The sequence below is a fragment of the Hyperolius riggenbachi genome, chromosome 1, assembly GCF_040937935.1.
Source record: "Hyperolius riggenbachi isolate aHypRig1 chromosome 1, aHypRig1.pri, whole genome shotgun sequence".
Classification (NCBI taxonomy): domain Eukaryota; kingdom Metazoa; phylum Chordata; class Amphibia; order Anura; family Hyperoliidae; genus Hyperolius; species Hyperolius riggenbachi.
Window position 1 is genome coordinate 590,261,450 of NC_090646.1, and position 17,726 is coordinate 590,279,175.

The 17,726-nt window shown below is 46.7% G+C and overlaps 1 protein-coding gene across 7 annotated transcripts in view; it reads left to right on the top strand.

The window, feature by feature from the left end:
* The window catches only part of PDE8B (phosphodiesterase 8B), a 357,296-nt gene that overhangs the window by 318,667 nt on the left and 20,903 nt on the right, over positions 1-17,726 (top strand). For all 7 annotated transcript variants that reach the window (XM_068248991.1, XM_068248999.1, XM_068249010.1 and 4 more), the window contains exon 18: positions 14,720-14,937. In XM_068248991.1, coding sequence (XP_068105092.1) covers positions 14,720-14,937 — 218 coding nt within the window. The remainder of the gene's footprint in view (positions 1-14,719; positions 14,938-17,726) is intronic.

Consider the following 17,726-nt stretch of genomic DNA (forward strand, 5'->3'; position numbering starts at 1 on the left):
AGTCTCTGGCGTAACTGTTGCAACAGGGCCCGCAGGATGCTCAACCTCTGTACGCCTAAGATCTTCAGCCTCTGGTTCCCCTTGATTGTCAGATGGGCTGGTATCCACCTCAGCGGACACTCCCGGCTCCCGCAGTTGCTGGGTATCCCATCTGGACAAGTCGGCCATCAGGTCCCGTTTTGTCTTGCGGAGGATGCCAATGCCCCTCTCTTCGCAAAGATTTTCCAGGTCTGCTAGGCACATGTTCTGGTAGTTCCCGGACATTTCCATGCCAAATAAAATAAAACTTTTGGGGAGGGGTACTGGCTACACAGTCTCTCTGTATATATAAAAAATATATTGCCTTCCAGCTACACCAACGAATTAGTTCGTTTCTCGATAGCGCTAGCGCTATCGCAGATACTTTCAGCACAACACAGGTCTCACCGCTGCCTACCACTGTCACAAGAGCCCTCAGTGGCTGACCGCACTTAGCCTTCTAAACGGTGCCAGCGCACAGATCGTGCGAACTCTGGTCGCAGTCAATGCGCAGGAACCGTTAAGAATTAGCCGCAGACAACTCCGAAGGGAGCCTGTGAGACACGGGTGATTACAACGTCACCTACTGGTTCAGAGTAAACTGCCACCACCGCGGTTACTATGGGACCGTGGGGCCCACTAACTGACTGACTAATCCTGCGAATAAAATGGTTAAACACACGATATTCTGTCTAGCCAACAACAAACAAACAGTAGCGTATCTTCAGAGACCCGGGATCATTTCTGTGTGTGCTGATAAGCAGAGTAGCGGAACAGTGAATGACTTAGGAAAGTCGTTTATTCACGCAATATAAATAATTAATATATACAGACAATTATTTAAAATCAACAATTATGAAAACAGTGATAGCCAGTATGAAAATAAAAGAAGGGAGAAAAATACTTAGTTCCTGGAAAGATGTCCTTTTTTGTGGGAAAAATCAGAGTTCTGGTTTTCAATCAAGTTCAAGCAAAACGGTTTCAAGTTCCTAGAGTTCTTTGTTCAGATAGGTCAGCAAAATGGCCACCAGCCCTATGTCCTCTGGCTGGCAGCAGATTGTCATGAAGATGGTAAAGGGAGGAAAACGTCTGCCCGCCTGCTGGCCAGGTGCTTTTGATGAAGCTGGTTTGGGGGTGTGGCCGTGCCAGCCCCTCTGAGTCACCAACCAATGACAGTTCATTCCCTCTGAGAGATTTTTAGGGCTAAACTTATGAAATGCTGTAACTCCTGAACCATACACGTTATATTTAGGAGAGTAACAGCTTCATACTTGTGGGAAAATACAGATTAATATGACATCAGACACGGCTAAGCCAGCGGGTCAGGCTCCTGAGAAGATTCATATCTCGATAATCGGCCAGTCTATCCCAATGAATTTCATATCAGCACGATGGCCAGATTTTACCGAACGAGACGATATGAATTTTATAGCTGTGCGACATACGGTTTTCATATGCTGACAGGAAATCCTACCACCCATGCTTTCTTATGGCCCCTGCCCGGTGCCGAATCGTCTGGCTTTCTATGGCCCCCCCTGTGGAGCCAGTTTCCTGGTCCTTTTCATGGGGACATCTGCTGTAGGGGGAATGAGCTAGGCCCTGCAGGGAACCCTGCCAGGTGCGAGATTCCTGAGTGGTGATGCATTCATGAGGGGTGAGGGGACTGCTTTGGCTCACAGGGGAACAGATCTCTGGATTTAAAACAACACAAAAATGTCGTTTTCGGATCGCTTGCATGACTGCACAGATCCGCCAGGGAGCGATCAGGAAAGCGACTGTGAATTCTCTAGATTCACCTGCGTTTCTCACGGCTATTCCGTGACACCTCCCTCTCCTGACGCTGTGTAGGGGGTTGTCAGCAAGACATCCGCCGTAGCAGCCATTGGCGCTGTCGGGTCTAGTTCCCCCTGACACCGGGACAGCCCATCGGCGTTTTGGTGTCGGCTGCCTGCTTTGTGTTGGATCGTAAAGTCGTACTGTTGCAATGACAGGCTCCACCGTAGGAGCTTGCCATTGGTCCCAGCAGTACGGTTTAGCCAACTGAGGGGGTTATGGTCGGTAATGATCGTGAAGGAGCGGCCGTACAGATACGATTGTAGTCTCTGTAGGGCCCACACGATCGCTAGGCACTCCTTTTCAGTTGTGGAGTAGGCTACCTCTCGGGGCAGGAGCTTCCGGCTCAGGTAGAGGATAGGGTGTTCATCTCCCTTTCCATCCACCTGGCTGAGGACTGCGCCGAGACCGTAGTCAGAGGCATCGGTTTGCACAACAAACCGACGACTGAAATCCGGGGCTTGAAGCACAGGGGCACTCGCGAGTGCCTGCTTCAACGCTTGGAAGGCGTTCTCGCAAGCGGGGGTCCAGCTAATAACCTTGGGGTGTTTCTTGCTAGTGGCATCGGTCAGGGGCTTCGCCAGGGTACTATAGGCTGGAACGAATTTCCTATAGTAGCCGGCGGTCCCCAGGAACGCCTGGACCTGCTTTTTCGTGATAGGCCGAGGCCATGCCAGGATGGCGTCAACCTTTCCCGTGTCAGGTTTCAGGGTGTTACCCCCCACCCGGTGACCTAAGTACTGCACCTCGGTCATACCAATCTGACACTTACTCGGCTTAACTGTCAGATTGGCTGCGGCCAGCCTCTCTAGTACCTGGGACAGGTGTTTGAGGTGTTCCTCCCAGGTGGGGCTGAACACCGCAATGTCATCCAAGTACGCTACAGCGAACCCTTGCAGCCCCTCCAGCAGGTCGTTTACGGCCCGCTGAAACGTGGCAGGAGCGTTCTTCATCCCAAAGGGCATCATCGTGAACTCGAAGAGGCCAAAAGGGGTGATGAAGGCCGACTTCTGCCTCGCGTCAGGTGCAAGTGGTATCTGCCAGTACCCCCGGCTCAGATCCATGATTGATAGGTACCTGGCGGACGCCAGCGTATCCAACAACTCATCGATGCGAGGCATGGGGTAGGCGTCTGTAGTGGTGATGGCGTTCAACTTCCTGTAGTCCACGCAGAACCGAGTTGTCTGGTCCTTCTTGGGGACCAGGACAACAGGGGCTGCCCAGGCACTACAGGACTTTTGAACAACCCCTAGCTCCAGCATCTCCCTCACCTCTTTCTGCATGTCCGCTTGCACCTCTGGGGAGACGCGGTAAGCGGATTGCCTGATGGGGGGATGGGCGCCCGTATCTACCCTATGCACTGCCCGACTGGTCCGCCCCGGGACACCGGAGAAGGTTTGCTGGTACGGACCGAGCACCTCCTGCAACTGCTCTTGCTGGGACAAGGAGAGTTGTGGGTTGACGCTTAGGTCGCTGTCCACATCTCGTATGTCAGCCAGCAGGTCTAACAGGGGGTCTGCCTCTCCCTGCTCTAACCGGCTGCACACTGGCAGCACATACTTGGTCCTGTTATGGTGGGCCTTCAGCATGTTGACATGAAAGCCTTTCTGTTTCCTGCCTCCCATGTTCACCAGGTATGTCAGAGGGTTTAACCGTTGCACTATAGTGTAGGGTCCCTCCCAGGCCGCTTGCAGCTTGTTCTGCCTCACTGGAAGAAGGGCATACACTTTGTCACCTACTTCAAATGACCTCTCTCCAGCAGTGCGGTCATACCAGAGTTTTTGCTTGGCCTGAGCCTGGGCCATGTTTTCCGTTACCATTTCTGTGAGGGACTCCATCTTGTCCCTGAACTTGAGGACATAATCCACTACAGAGACATCTGTGGGGTCCCCCTTGCCCTCCCACGTCTCCCGCATCAATTGTAGGGGTCTTCGGACATTCCTACCATACAGGAGCTCGAACGGGGAGAACCCGGTAGATTCCTGCGGCACCTCCCTGTATGCAAACAACAGATGAGGCAGGTATCGTTCCCAGTCCCCACCTTGCGACTCAACAAACGTGGTCAGCATTTGCTTCAGCGACCCGTTGAACCTTTCACACAGTCCATTGGTCTGCGGGTGGTAGGGACTGGAGACAAGGTGCGTCATCTGTATCTTTTTGCACAGGGCCTCCATGAGTCCGGACATAAACTGGGTTCCCTGATCAGAGAGCATCTCCGCAGGGAACCCGACTCGGGAGAAAATGTTAAGTAGCGCATCGGCTACCTTGTCCGCCCTCAGGGAGGAAAGTGCCATGGCCTCAGGATAGCGGGTGGCGTAATCCACCACCGTCAGGATGTACCTTTTGCCACTGCTGCTGGGAGTGGGCAACGGTCCAATTATGTCGACCGCCACTCTGTGAAAGGGCTCACCTATGATTGGCAGTGGACACAAGGGAGCTTTGCGGGGATTCCCAGCCCTTTTTACCTTTTGGCAAATGGTACATGAGCGGCAGTAGTTCGTCACATCTATCCGCATTTGAGGCCAGTAGAAATGTCCCCGGATACGATCAAGTGTCCTGTGGATCCCCAAGTGCCCGGCCAGGGGAATGTCATGTGCGGACTTCAGCACATGCCCCCGGAAGGCACTAGGTACCACAAGCAACTTGGTACCCATCCCCATTTCACCTTCGGTGGGGTGTACAGGCTCACTGTACAACTTCCCACCTTCCCAGTATACCTTGAATGTAGCCTCGTCTGTGAGGGGCTCAGAAGCCTGTTTTCTGAGGGCCTCGAGGCTAGGGTCAGTCTGGAGTGCTTGCACAAATGCAGCACTCTCACTCTCAGCCAGCTGGCCCGTGGCATATGAGGCTAGTGGCTGAAGGGTACCATCCCTGTGGTCAGAGGAGGGGGAGGAGGCCGGAACCTCCTCCACCTGTTCTGAGCTCAGGTTCTGAGCAGTACGGCTGCGTGTTACCGCTAGCACAGGTATACCTTCAGAATGGCACATATTGGCATCACCTACATCATTGTTACAAGCATTAATAACAGTAACAGGAACATTTTCATCACAGACAGCTTGTACATCAAACACAGGTTCCCTTGAACTGGGCACGTTCAACCCACCTCCCCCCTGTGTGCAAAGTACCTGGGTGTGGGCAGAGAGTCCGTCTCCGTCCTGGCATTCCACAGGGCTTGGTGCAGGTTCATAGTACGACACCAGCGTGCCTAAGTCGGTCCCCAGCAAAACAGGGACCGGCAGTTGGTCCAGGATCCCAACAACCTTCTCGTGGACCCCCACCCCCCAGTCGATGGACACCCGGGCTTGGGGAATGTGCGAAAGAGTGCCCCCCACTCCAGTGAGGGTGAGGTACTGGTCAGGAATGATGGCCTCTGCGGGGACAAGGTGTGCACGCACCAGAGTGACATCTGCTCCGGTGTCACGGAAACCAGTGACAAGCTGGTCATTCACAGTAACCAGCTGGTGATTGCTTGTGATGGGGGAGTTCCCTGTCCCCTTTGCAAACATCAGGTTGGATGCGGCTCCTGGTTGGGGTACGCTGGCGGGTGGTGTCTGCCGCGGGCGAGGTGCGGGTGGTCCAGGTGCTGGGGTGGTCTGCCTCCGCTCCGGACAGGTGAACTTCATGTGTCCCGTCTTGTGGCAGTAGTGACAGGTGACCTCTCCAGGGGCTGCAGACCTGGGTGCAGCAGCTGCGCTGGGTGGCCTCTGTGGCGGACGGCTCACAGGGGCAGGAGAGTCTGCCAGAGTATTGGGCTGACCTCCTCTCCAGCTGGATGGGGCAGTTCTGCGGGTATCAGCCACCCGGGTAGTGGCAAAAGTCTCAGCAAGGTCTGCAGCGACAGTTGCTGAAGCCGGCTTGCGTTCTAACACAAATTGTCGTACATCAGCAGGGCAAATGTTCAGAAATTGCTCGAGGACTATCAAGTCCTCCAGGACGCCATAAGACCCTTTGGTGAGGCCTAGAGTCCACTGACGGAGTGTGGTGAGCAAGCTGCTGACCACATCTCGGTACGAATCAGAAGACTTTTTCTGCCAGGCCCTGAACTTTTTGCGATAGGCTTCTGGCGTCAGCTGGTACTTAGTAATGATAGCGTCTTTTATAGCAGCATAATCATTATCCTTCTCCGCAGGCAATTCTGCGAAGGCATCAAGCGCTTTGTAGCGCAGCAAAGGTGTCAGATGTCTGGCCCACTGGTCTTGGGACAGACGATACTGACGGCATGCTTTTTCAAAAGACCGCAAAAACAAGTCAATGTCTGTGTCTTTTTCAATATTAGCAAACTTAAATTTTGCACTTACGGGTGCTGCAGCTCCTTCAGCAGGGAGGCTGGGCGGTGAACTCCGGCTGGCCTGTTGAACCTTTGCCATGTTGAGCTCATGCTGTCGTCTCTCCCGCGCCTCGGCAGATTGGCGCTCCTCTCGTGCTTCCATGTACTGCATGTACTTGTCCAGGTCAGTCTCCATCAGCTTTTGTAATGCCTGCTGCATTACCGGGTCAGCACCCCTGGACAGTCCAGTACTGGCCAGTTCCGGGCGAGTAATGTCAGAAACTCTGGGATTGGGGTCCATACTGACAGTCTCTGGCGTAACTGTTGCAACAGGGCCCGCAGGATGCTCAACCTCTGTACGCCTAAGATCTTCAGCCTCTGGTTCCCCTTGATTGTCAGATGGGCTGGTATCCACCTCAGCGGACACTCCCGGCTCCCGCAGTTGCTGGGTATCCCATCTGGACAAGTCGGCCATCAGGTCCCGTTTTGTCTTGCGGAGGATGCCAATGCCCCTCTCTTCGCAAAGATTTTCCAGGTCTGCTAGGCACATGTTCTGGTAGTTCCCGGACATTTCCATGCCAAATAAAATAAAACTTTTGGGGAGGGGTACTGGCTACACAGTCTCTCTGTATATATAAAAAATATATTGCCTTCCAGCTACACCAACGAATTAGTTCGTTTCTCGATAGCGCTAGCGCTATCGCAGATACTTTCAGCACAACACAGGTCTCACCGCTGCCTACCACTGTCACAAGAGCCCTCAGTGGCTGACCGCACTTAGCCTTCTAAACGGTGCCAGCGCACAGATCGTGCGAACTCTGGTCGCAGTCAATGCGCAGGAACCGTTAAGAATTAGCCGCAGACAACTCCGAAGGGAGCCTGTGAGACACGGGTGATTACAACGTCACCTACTGGTTCAGAGTAAACTGCCACCACCGCGGTTACTATGGGACCGTGGGGCCCACTAACTGACTGACTAATCCTGCGAATAAAATGGTTAAACACACGATATTCTGTCTAGCCAACAACAAACAAACAGTAGCGTATCTTCAGAGACCCGGGATCATTTCTGTGTGTGCTGATAAGCAGAGTAGCGGAACAGTGAATGACTTAGGAAAGTCGTTTATTCACGCAATATAAATAATTAATATATACAGACAATTATTTAAAATCAACAATTATGAAAACAGTGATAGCCAGTATGAAAATAAAAGAAGGGAGAAAAATACTTAGTTCCTGGAAAGATGTCCTTTTTTGTGGGAAAAATCAGAGTTCTGGTTTTCAATCAAGTTCAAGCAAAACGGTTTCAAGTTCCTAGAGTTCTTTGTTCAGATAGGTCAGCAAAATGGCCACCAGCCCTATGTCCTCTGGCTGGCAGCAGATTGTCATGAAGATGGTAAAGGGAGGAAAACGTCTGCCCGCCTGCTGGCCAGGTGCTTTTGATGAAGCTGGTTTGGGGGTGTGGCCGTGCCAGCCCCTCTGAGTCACCAACCAATGACAGTTCATTCCCTCTGAGAGATTTTTAGGGCTAAACTTATGAAATGCTGTAACTCCTGAACCATACACGTTATATTTAGGAGAGTAACAGCTTCATACTTGTGGGAAAATACAGATTAATATGACATCAGACACGGCTAAGCCAGCGGGTCAGGCTCCTGAGAAGATTCATATCTCGATAATCGGCCAGTCTATCCCAATGAATTTCATATCAGCACGATGGCCAGATTTTACCGAACGAGACGATATGAATTTTATAGCTGTGCGACATACGGTTTTCATATGCTGACAGGAAATCCTACCACCCATGCTTTCTTATGGCCCCTGCCCGGTGCCGAATCGTCTGGCTTTCTATGGCCCCCCCTGTGGAGCCAGTTTCCTGGTCCTTTTCATGGGGACATCTGCTGTAGGGGGAATGAGCTAGGCCCTGCAGGGAACCCTGCCAGGTGCGAGATTCCTGAGTGGTGATGCATTCATGAGGGGTGAGGGGACTGCTTTGGCTCACAGGGGAACAGATCTCTGGATTTAAAACAACACAAAAATGTCGTTTTCGGATCGCTTGCATGACTGCACAGATCCGCCAGGGAGCGATCAGGAAAGCGACTGTGAATTCTCTAGATTCACCTGCGTTTCTCACGGCTATTCCGTGACAGGCACCAAAGCAGCAGGTTAAACTGGTGCAGCATTTGCAATCTTGCAAATGCTGCAATGCAAGGAGATCAGGCAAGCGCCTGACGGCGGTACTCTGCTGCTAGCCGCCTGTGCAGCAGCCACCTGGCTCTCTGTGCACGTTTGCATTGTGGCTGGCGGCTATGGACTTGGGCAGCACTAGAGACGGAAAGGAAGAGGAAGCTTCTGCACTGGAGACAACTAGAGAAATGAGTGACACTGATGGCTGCTGTGGTGTGAAGGCGAGCTGGCTACCTATACTGGAGGGGAGGGGTCATCTCGCTATACTGAAGGGGGGTGGCTGGTGACAGTGGCCTTGGGCGGTAAAGAGTACAAATCCGTCCCTAATGCCCGAGAGTCATTCCTTCTAGTTCAAATACCCTTAATAGTACTAGTCGTGGCCTACTAACGGGACTTACAATGGACTAAAGGGGGAGGGGATGGAGGATACAGCCTGCCAAAGGTTGGCATTAGTAACAAAAGTATGTACTTCATTACACATTAGAAAAAGACACCGAGAGCCCAATATGGTGTAGTATGCTCAGGACAATGGTGGATAATGTAATGTGAGAAGGTTATACTCACAAACAAGGGTTACCGCTGAGGCAACCTCTGTGAATGCAGGTGAGGAGATTAGACCTGTCCTCACTCAGGGTTAAGAAGTCGCTCTCCGTAGATAGAAGAAAGGTAGGGGTGGGTCCCCCTTCCACCAAGGGTGGACACTATAATGACTTTGATGAACAGAGGCGCCAGCAGAATAAAAACAATAATTATCCACATAATGATCCCAGATAGCTGGACATGGTCCTCTGGGTCACACTACTATCACAATTTTCTGAGCATGCATTATTCCCTTGTTTACGTTAGGATTTTGTTATCACCCCCTCCTTCACAGGATACCTGACCAATGTTACATTTATCATTCCTCTTATTGTATGACATTTGATCAATGTTTTGTTGTCTGTTATGATACTATTTGGCCATACTGTTAGCCTTAATCGTATCTTTCAAAAATGAAAAATTCAATAAAAAATTTTTGAAAAAAAAAAAGTTTTAAAATATGCTAGGGAGGCAGTGGTGGACTTACCTCCGAAAGCAGACTAGACTACTTGTCTGACATAAATAAACACTTTATTAGTACCCCAATAGATGCAACGCGTTTCGCAGGACCAAGCCCGCTTCATCAGGCAATAAAACAGGGGACAAAACAGTAGCTCTCAGGTAGCACATATAGCGCCTCTGTCGACAGAATTGAAATTGCCGCGGCCGCGATTTCAGTCGCGAAAATAGAGAAAACTAAAATGCGTAAGGCGACGATTTAGGGGTCGTCAGAAAGAGGAGAAAGAGAGCTTTAAAATGATATCCATCTTTCCATAGTTATATTGTCTTACACAGGGCGACTTTTTCTCAAAGTCAGCAGCTCCAACTAACCAGCAAGCTCATGGTGACCCAGAACTCATTGGAGTGTGTAAGGGACTACAATGGTCCTAAAAGCCCCCTTACTAAGATGTTAAGAAAAACAAAAGTTTGCTTTCCTAAAACAGAAAGAATTTGCGATAATTCAGGTTGGAGTGAGCTTGAGATGTCTCCCAGAGCAACACTGCTGAATATATGCAAATTAACCATTGTACCCTTAGAAGCTAAACACACCTCCAGAACCGCTGGAATGCAATGATGTGTCAGCTTGTTAATTTGTACTGAGCCATAATCAGGGCCGACCCGTCACTTTTTGCCGCCTGAGGCAAATTTAGCAGAGCTGCTGCCGCCCCCCCCGCCCGTCCGTGGGTGCGGGGGGGGGGGGCGGTTGCCGAGCCGGAGGGGTAGCGGGCAGGTCGGGGGTATTGGGCCTAGCGGTGGGGAGGGGGGTCGGACCCCCCCCTCGCCTGGGTCCCCCGATCTGCGCTCCCCTCCAGCCTGTAATTAGGAAGCTGCTGCCAGATCGTAAGAGGCATGGGCGGGGAGGACTCACCTTTTCCGCGTTCCATCGTGCGCTCCATTGACGTCACTTCCTGCATCGCCGTCCACTTACAATACAGTGGGCGGCGATGCAGGAAGTGACGTCAGTGGAGCGCTCGCTGGAACGCGGAAAAGGTGAGTCCTCCCCGCCCGTGCCTCTTACGATCTGGCAGCAGCTTCCTAATTACAGGCTGGAGGGGAGCGCAGATCGGGGGACCCAGGCGAGGGAGGGGGGGTCCGACCCCCCTCCCCACCGCTAGGCCCAATACCCCCGACCTGCCCGCTACCCCTCCGGCTCGGCGGCCGGCCCCCCCGGGCGGGTGCCGCCCTTTGAAGTTTGCCGCCTGAGGCAAATGTTTCACCCCGCCTCATGAGCGGGCCGGCCATGGCCATAATAATCCAACATGCATACAGACTGTTTCGGATTGTTTGATCCTCATCAGTGCATGGCATGGATTAATTTGGCTCTCAATTTGCATATATTCAGCAGTGTTGCTCTGGGAGACATCTCAAGCTCACTCCAACCTGAATTATCGCAAATTCTTTCTGTTTTAGGAAAGCAAACTTTTGTTTTTCTCAGCAGCTCCATTGAGCAGAAAAAGTCGCCCTGTGTAATACAATGTAACTATGGAAAGATGGATATCATTTTAAAGCTCTCTTTCTCCTCTTTCTGACGACCCCTAAATCGTCGCCCTACGCCTTTTAGTTTTCACTATTTTCGTGATCGAAATCGCGGCCGCAGCAATTTCAATCGCCAAAATAGCGAAAACTAAAAGGCGTAGGGTGGCGGTTTATATATCATTAGAAAGAGGAGAAAGAGAGCTTTCGGAGCTGCTCGGAGTCCCTTTAACAACATATAGTAGACTTTAGTAAATTATTCAGGACACCCTCTTTTACGTTAACCCATTCAGGTTCCGTCGTTTTCACGTGAGAAATGTTCACCTCCCATTCATTAGCCTATAACTTTATCACTACTTATCACAATGCACTGATCTATATCTTGTTTTTTCCGCCACCAATTAGGCTTTCTTTGGGGGGTACATTTTGCTAAGAGCCACTTTACTGTAAATGCATTTTAACAGGAAGAATAAGAAAAAACGGAAAAAATTCATTATTTCTCAGTTTTCAGCCATTATAGTTTTAAAATAATACATGCCTCCATAATTAAAACTCACGTATTGTATTTGCCCATATGTCCCGGTTATAACACTGTTAAAATTATGTCCCTATCACAATGTATGGCGACAATATTTTATTTGGAAATAAAGGTGCATTTTTTCCGTTTTGCATCTATCACTATTTACAAGTTTAAAATAAAAAAAATGTAGAAATATTTCATCTTTACATTGATATTTAAAAAGTTTAGACCCTTAGGTACCGTAAATATTTACATGTTTTTTTTTTTTATTGTAATGTTTTTTTTTTTATTGTAAACATTTTATTTGGGTAGTTTTGGGAGGGTGTGAGGTAAACAATAGATTTATAATGTAAATGTGTGTTAATTTTAAATTATTTTTTTTTTACAGGTGTAGTATTACTTTTTGGCCACAAGATGGCAGCCATGAGTTTGTTTACATGACGTCACTCTAAGCGTAACATACGCTTACAGTGACGCATCGGGAAGGGAACGGCCAGAAAAGGTGCAGCTTCTGAGAGAAGCTGTCGCTTTTTCAGCGGAGGAGAGGAATCAATGATCGGGCACAGTAGCCCGATACATTGATTCCCTGGCTACCGAATCCGCGGCCGGGAGCGCGCGGTAACGCGCATGGTTCCTGGACGTAGAAACTACGTCCAGGAACCAAAATAGGATAAATATCCCGGTTTCAGCATCAGAAACACTTCCTATAGCTACTGTATATATTACTGTACAGGATCTTCTCAAAAAATTAGCATACTGTGATAAAGTTCATTATTTTCTGTAATGTACTGATAAACATTAGACTTTCATATATTTTAGATGCATTACACACAACTGAAGTAGTTCAAGCCTTTTATTGTTTTAATATTGATGATTTTGGCATACAGCTCATGAAAACCCAAATTTCCTATCTCAAAAAATTAGCATATTTCATCCGACCAATAAAAGAAAAGTGTTTTTAAAAAAAAAGTCAACCTTCAAATAATTATGTTCAGTTATGCACTCAATACTTGGTCGGGAATCCTTTTGCAGAAATGACTGCTTCAATGCGGCGTGGCATGGAGGCAATCAGCCTGTGGCACTGCTCAGGTGTTATGGAGGCCCAGGATGCTTCGATAGCGGCCTTAAGCTCATCCAGAGTGTTGGGTCTTGCGTCTCTCAACTTTCTCTTCACAATATCCCACAGATTCTCTCACAGATTCTTCTCTCTTGAACTACTTTAGTTGTGTGTATTTGAATCTAAAATATATGAAAGTCTAATGTTTATCAGTACATTACAGAAAATAATGAACTTTATCACAATATGCTAATTTTTTTTAGAAGATCCTGTATATTGGCATGTAGCCTCGCCCTCCCACTGAGGCTTAGCTGAAGTTTGTTATGCGGAATTCTCTCTCCCCCCCCCCCCCCCCTTCCTTGAGCATTCTGGTAGACCAGTCCTCTTATCCTTTCTACTGGCTCTTGAACTCTCAGTAAACTAACATTCTGCAGAGATCTCTTGCCTGTACTTCTGTACTTAAGATGCTGTCACCTGTGATAAATCTCAGAATGTTCATTTGGGTTAGGAAAGATTTTACAAAGGGCACACACTGACTAAATAATCTATAAAATAATCTATATATAATAATCTATAAACAAATATTATAAAAATAAGTAATTGTATGCATTATGTTATTTTGACTAGAGTTCCTCTTCCAGTTTTCAGCTGTTTATTTGTGGAGTTGGCACCACTGCTGCTAAGTTTACTCAGGGGATTTTTAACATAGAGCGATAAAACAGCAAAAAGCTCTTTTCACTCTTTTTACAGATTATTCGGTAAGTGTGGTATCTGGGGATTAGCACTGTGACATGTTAAATGGCCCTATAAAAAATAATTTGTAGGATGGAGTGAGAAGTGTGACTTAACAATAACAATAATATTTCTATAGCGCTTTTCTCCCTGGGGACTCAAAGCGCTGTGACCCTGCATTATGCAGTCTCAAAGGCTAGGGAAAAGAGGTGAGTTTTTAGCTTTTTTTTAAAGCTGTCCAGAGAAGGAGCCTCTCGTACTGATTGTGGAAGTGAGTTCCATAGAGTAGGGGCTGCATAGAAAAAGGACCAAGCACCAAGTGTATCCTGGGAATAACCAGCTTCATCTTGTTGGCAGAGCGGAGGGTGCGTGAAGGGGCATATAAAGTTCCAATAGATCCGCTATGTATTTGAGTCCCATGTGGTTTAGAACTTTAAATGTTAGCAGGCAGATCTTAAAATTGATTCTCCATTTTACTGGCAACCAGTGAAGAGTTTGCAGTACTGGGGTGATGTGTGAGCTGCGGGGGGCATTGGCCAGGAGTCTGGCTGCAGCATTCTGTACTAGCTGTAAGGGGCGCAGAACCTTATCTGTAGATCCAATGAACAGGGCATTGCAGTAGTCTAGGTGGGAGGATACAAATGCATGAACCAGGGCAGGTAGGTCTTCAGCTGGGATAAGGTGTTTGATTTTCGCTATATTTCTTAGATGGAAGACTTGACGACAGCTGATACCTGCTGCCTGAGTTTTAGATTTCCATCCAGGATCACCCCAAGGTTTCTTACAGAGTCTTTATACTGTACGGTTTCTCCCCCAATTGCTAGTTTGTGGTGGTGATAAACATACAGTTGTGTTCAAAACTTAAAGAAAGCAGTTGCAGCGCACCAGCCTAAGAATGTGACTAAACTGGAGGCTTTTGCCAATGAAGAATGGGTTAAGATACCCGTAGATCGCTGCAAGACACTTGTGTCAAGCTATGCTTCACGTTTAAAAGCTGTTATAACTGGAAAAGGATGTTGTACTAAGTACTAAGAATGAATGTCACTTGGGGGTTGAATAAAACTGATAATGATGTGAGCACAGAAAAGACATTTGTGGTTATTTCATTATAAATGTTATGTTATATTTGTCTGACTTACATTGTAAACAAGATGACTGAAATGATCAAAATCAATGTCAAACTGGCCAAAACACTCAATTTCAGTGGGGGTTGAATAATTTTTAACACAAATGTCCAAGTAAGTTGATTGGTTCCCCTCCGTTCAATTTGCCCTAGGAAGATACAGGCTAGATCACAGTATCCGTGACTGTTTTTGTGTTTGAGATAATTAATGAGAAGTTTTTATCGGTCAACCCCTTAGCAACTTAATAAATTCGGTGCCAAATATCACTTTTTGGTTATTTTTTGCTTCCGTCTTTATGAAGTAGAAATTGTAAGGTTAATACCATTTATGGAGTAGGTGGCAGTTTGAAGTGAAGCTATGAGTTGGGTTTGATAACTGCACCATTTGTGTAATGCTGAATGCTTAACCACTGCAGATTCTCTTTTCAGGCACACCTTGATGAGTTGGACAAGGTAGCGGCTCTGATAGCTGCCACAGTGCATGACGTCGATCACCCGGGGCGAACCAACTCATTCCTGTGTAATGCCGGCAGTGAACTGGCCCTCCTGTACAATGACACGGCTGTCTTAGAAAGTCACCACTCCGCGCTGGCCTTCCAGCTCACTGCTAAGGACAACAAATGCAATATCTTCAAGAACATGGACCGGTATGCCGCATGTATTAGTGTTGTCAGTCACATTCCGAGCTTTACTTTTGGTTTTGTAAAGCAAATATAATGCCATTCTTGGGGATCCTAAAGTGATAGAGTATTACTCTATCACTTCAGCTCCAGCAGTGTCTGGAGTGAGTACACCTTTCACATTTCTGTACAGACTTTATTATACCTTTTCATGAGATAACACTGAAGATATGACACTTTGAAACAAAGAAGTAGTCAGTGTATAGCTTGTATAATGGGATCAGTTAAAAATGGCGCCAGAGCCTACAGTGTAAAAATGGCACCGCATTAATTTGCATTATAAAATGATATTTATCGTTTTATGAGTTAAAAAATGGCGCCGCACTAAAAACGATATTTATCGTTTTATGACTTCCATTAAACTATAAATATCGTTTTGAAATGTAAGTCATAAAACGATAAATGTGTGTGTGTGTGTGTGTGTGTGTGTATATATATATATATGTGTGTGTGTGTGTGCGTGTACATATGTGTGTGTGTGTGTATATGTGTGTGTGTGTGTGTGTGTGTCTATATATGTATATATGTGTGTGTGTCTATATGTGTGTGCGTGTGTATATGTATATATATATATATATATATATATATATATATATATATATATATATATATATATATGTGTGTGTGTGTGTGTGTGTGTGTGTGTGTGTGTGTGTGTGTGTGTGAGTGTATACATATGTGAGTGTGTATATATCCTACTAATATAATAAATGGGAAAGTTTGGATGTTTGGATGTTTGGATATTTGTTACTTGATCACGCAAAAACGGCTGAACGGATTTGAATGAAATTTGGCACACACATAGTACATTACCTGGAATAAAGTATAGGATACTTTTTATTCCCATAACCAAAAAGAGACAAATACAAATTTCACTGGAAAATGTAAACTGCAGACATTCTTACACTGTTACACTGGAGGTGTTTAGCTTCTAAGGGTAGAATGGTTAATTTGCATATATTCAGCAGTGATGCACTGGGAGACATCTCAAGCTCACTCCAACCTGAATTATCGCAAATTCTTTCTGTTTTAAGAAAGCGAACGTTTGTTTTTCTTAACATCTTAGTAAGGGGGCTTTTAGGACCATTGTAGTCCCTTACACACTCTAATGAGTTCTGGGTCACCATGAGTTCTCTGGTTAGTCTGTACCTCTCGGTGTTACAAGTCCTACTGCATAGAGCCAAATTAATTCATGCCATGCACTGATGAGGATCAAACAATCCAAAACAGTCTGTATGCATGTTGGGTTATTATGCCTCTGTACAAATTAACAAATTGACACATCATTGCATTCCAGCAGTTCTGGAGGTGTGTTTAGCTTCTAAGGGTAACAATGGTTAATTTGCATATATTCAGCAGTGATGCACTGGGAGACATCTCAAGCTCACTCCAACCTGAATTATCGCAAATTCTTTCTGTATTAAGAAAGCAAACTTTTGTTTTTCTTACACTGTTAATGGTAGGGTTTTCAAACTTTGCACAGTTGGTCGATTTTCAAGGGGAATATTTCTGCCATTCTTGCACTGTTAATGGCACAAGCCTCAAACCTGCCATTCTTGCACTGTTAATGGCACAAGCCTCAAATCTGGTATAGTTGATCATTGGGTGACTAGGGTTCAATTTCAGAAAGGGGGTGGAGCCACAAATAGACAATCAGATTTGTTTCATTCCAAAGCAAATTATTGTTGCCAAACACCGCAAAGCTCACAAACTTGGTAATTGAGTAATTGATTAATTGTGTGTTAGGGTTAGGAAAGTGGGCACAGCTAACACCAGCCAAATACATAAGCGGGCAACACAGGGTCATAAGTGGGCAGAGACAAATACAAATTTTACTAGGAAAATGTAAACAGCAGCCATTCTTACACTGTTAATGGTCGGGTTCTCAAACTTTGCACAGTTGGTTACTAGGTGACTGGGATTAATATTCATAAAAGTGGGTGGAGCCTACAAAAAACAATCAAAAATTACCTATTGATTTTTCAGGGGAATATTTCATTGCTGCCATTCTTGCACTGTTAATGGCACAAGACTCAAACCTGGTACAGTTGATCATTGCGTGCCTGGGGTTTAAATTTATATAAGGGGGTGGAGCCCCAAACAGCCAATCTGATTTGTTTCATTTTAATGCAGGTTATTGATGCCAAAGACCGCAAAGCTCACAAACTTGGTCATTGAGTAATTGAGTAATTTTGTGTTAGGGTTAGGGTTAGGAAAAGTGGGCACAGCCAACACCAGCCAAATACATAATCGGGCAATGCCGGGTCATCAGTAGGCGGAGACAAATACAAATTTCACTGAGAAAATGTAAACTGCAGCAATTCTTACACTATTAATGGTAGGGTTCTCAAACTTTGCACAGTTGGTCACTGGGTGACTGAGATTAATATTCAGAAAAGTGGGTGGAGCCTACAAAAACCAATCAAAATCTACCTATTAATCTTTAAGGGGAAAATTTAATTGATGCCTTTCTTGCACTGTTAATCACCTGTACCTGGTAAAGTTGGCCATTGGGTGATTGGGGTTTAAATTCAGAAAAGGGGTGGAGCCACAGCCAATCAGATTTATTTTATTTCAATGCAAACTATTGATGCCAAAGACCGCAAAGCTCACAAACTTGGTCGTTAAGTAATTTTGTGTTAGGGTTAGAAAAAGTGGACGGAGCCAACACCAGCCAAATACATACCTGGGCAATGCCAAGTCATCAGTGGGCGGAGACAAACACAAATTTCACTGGAAAAATGTAAACTGCAGCC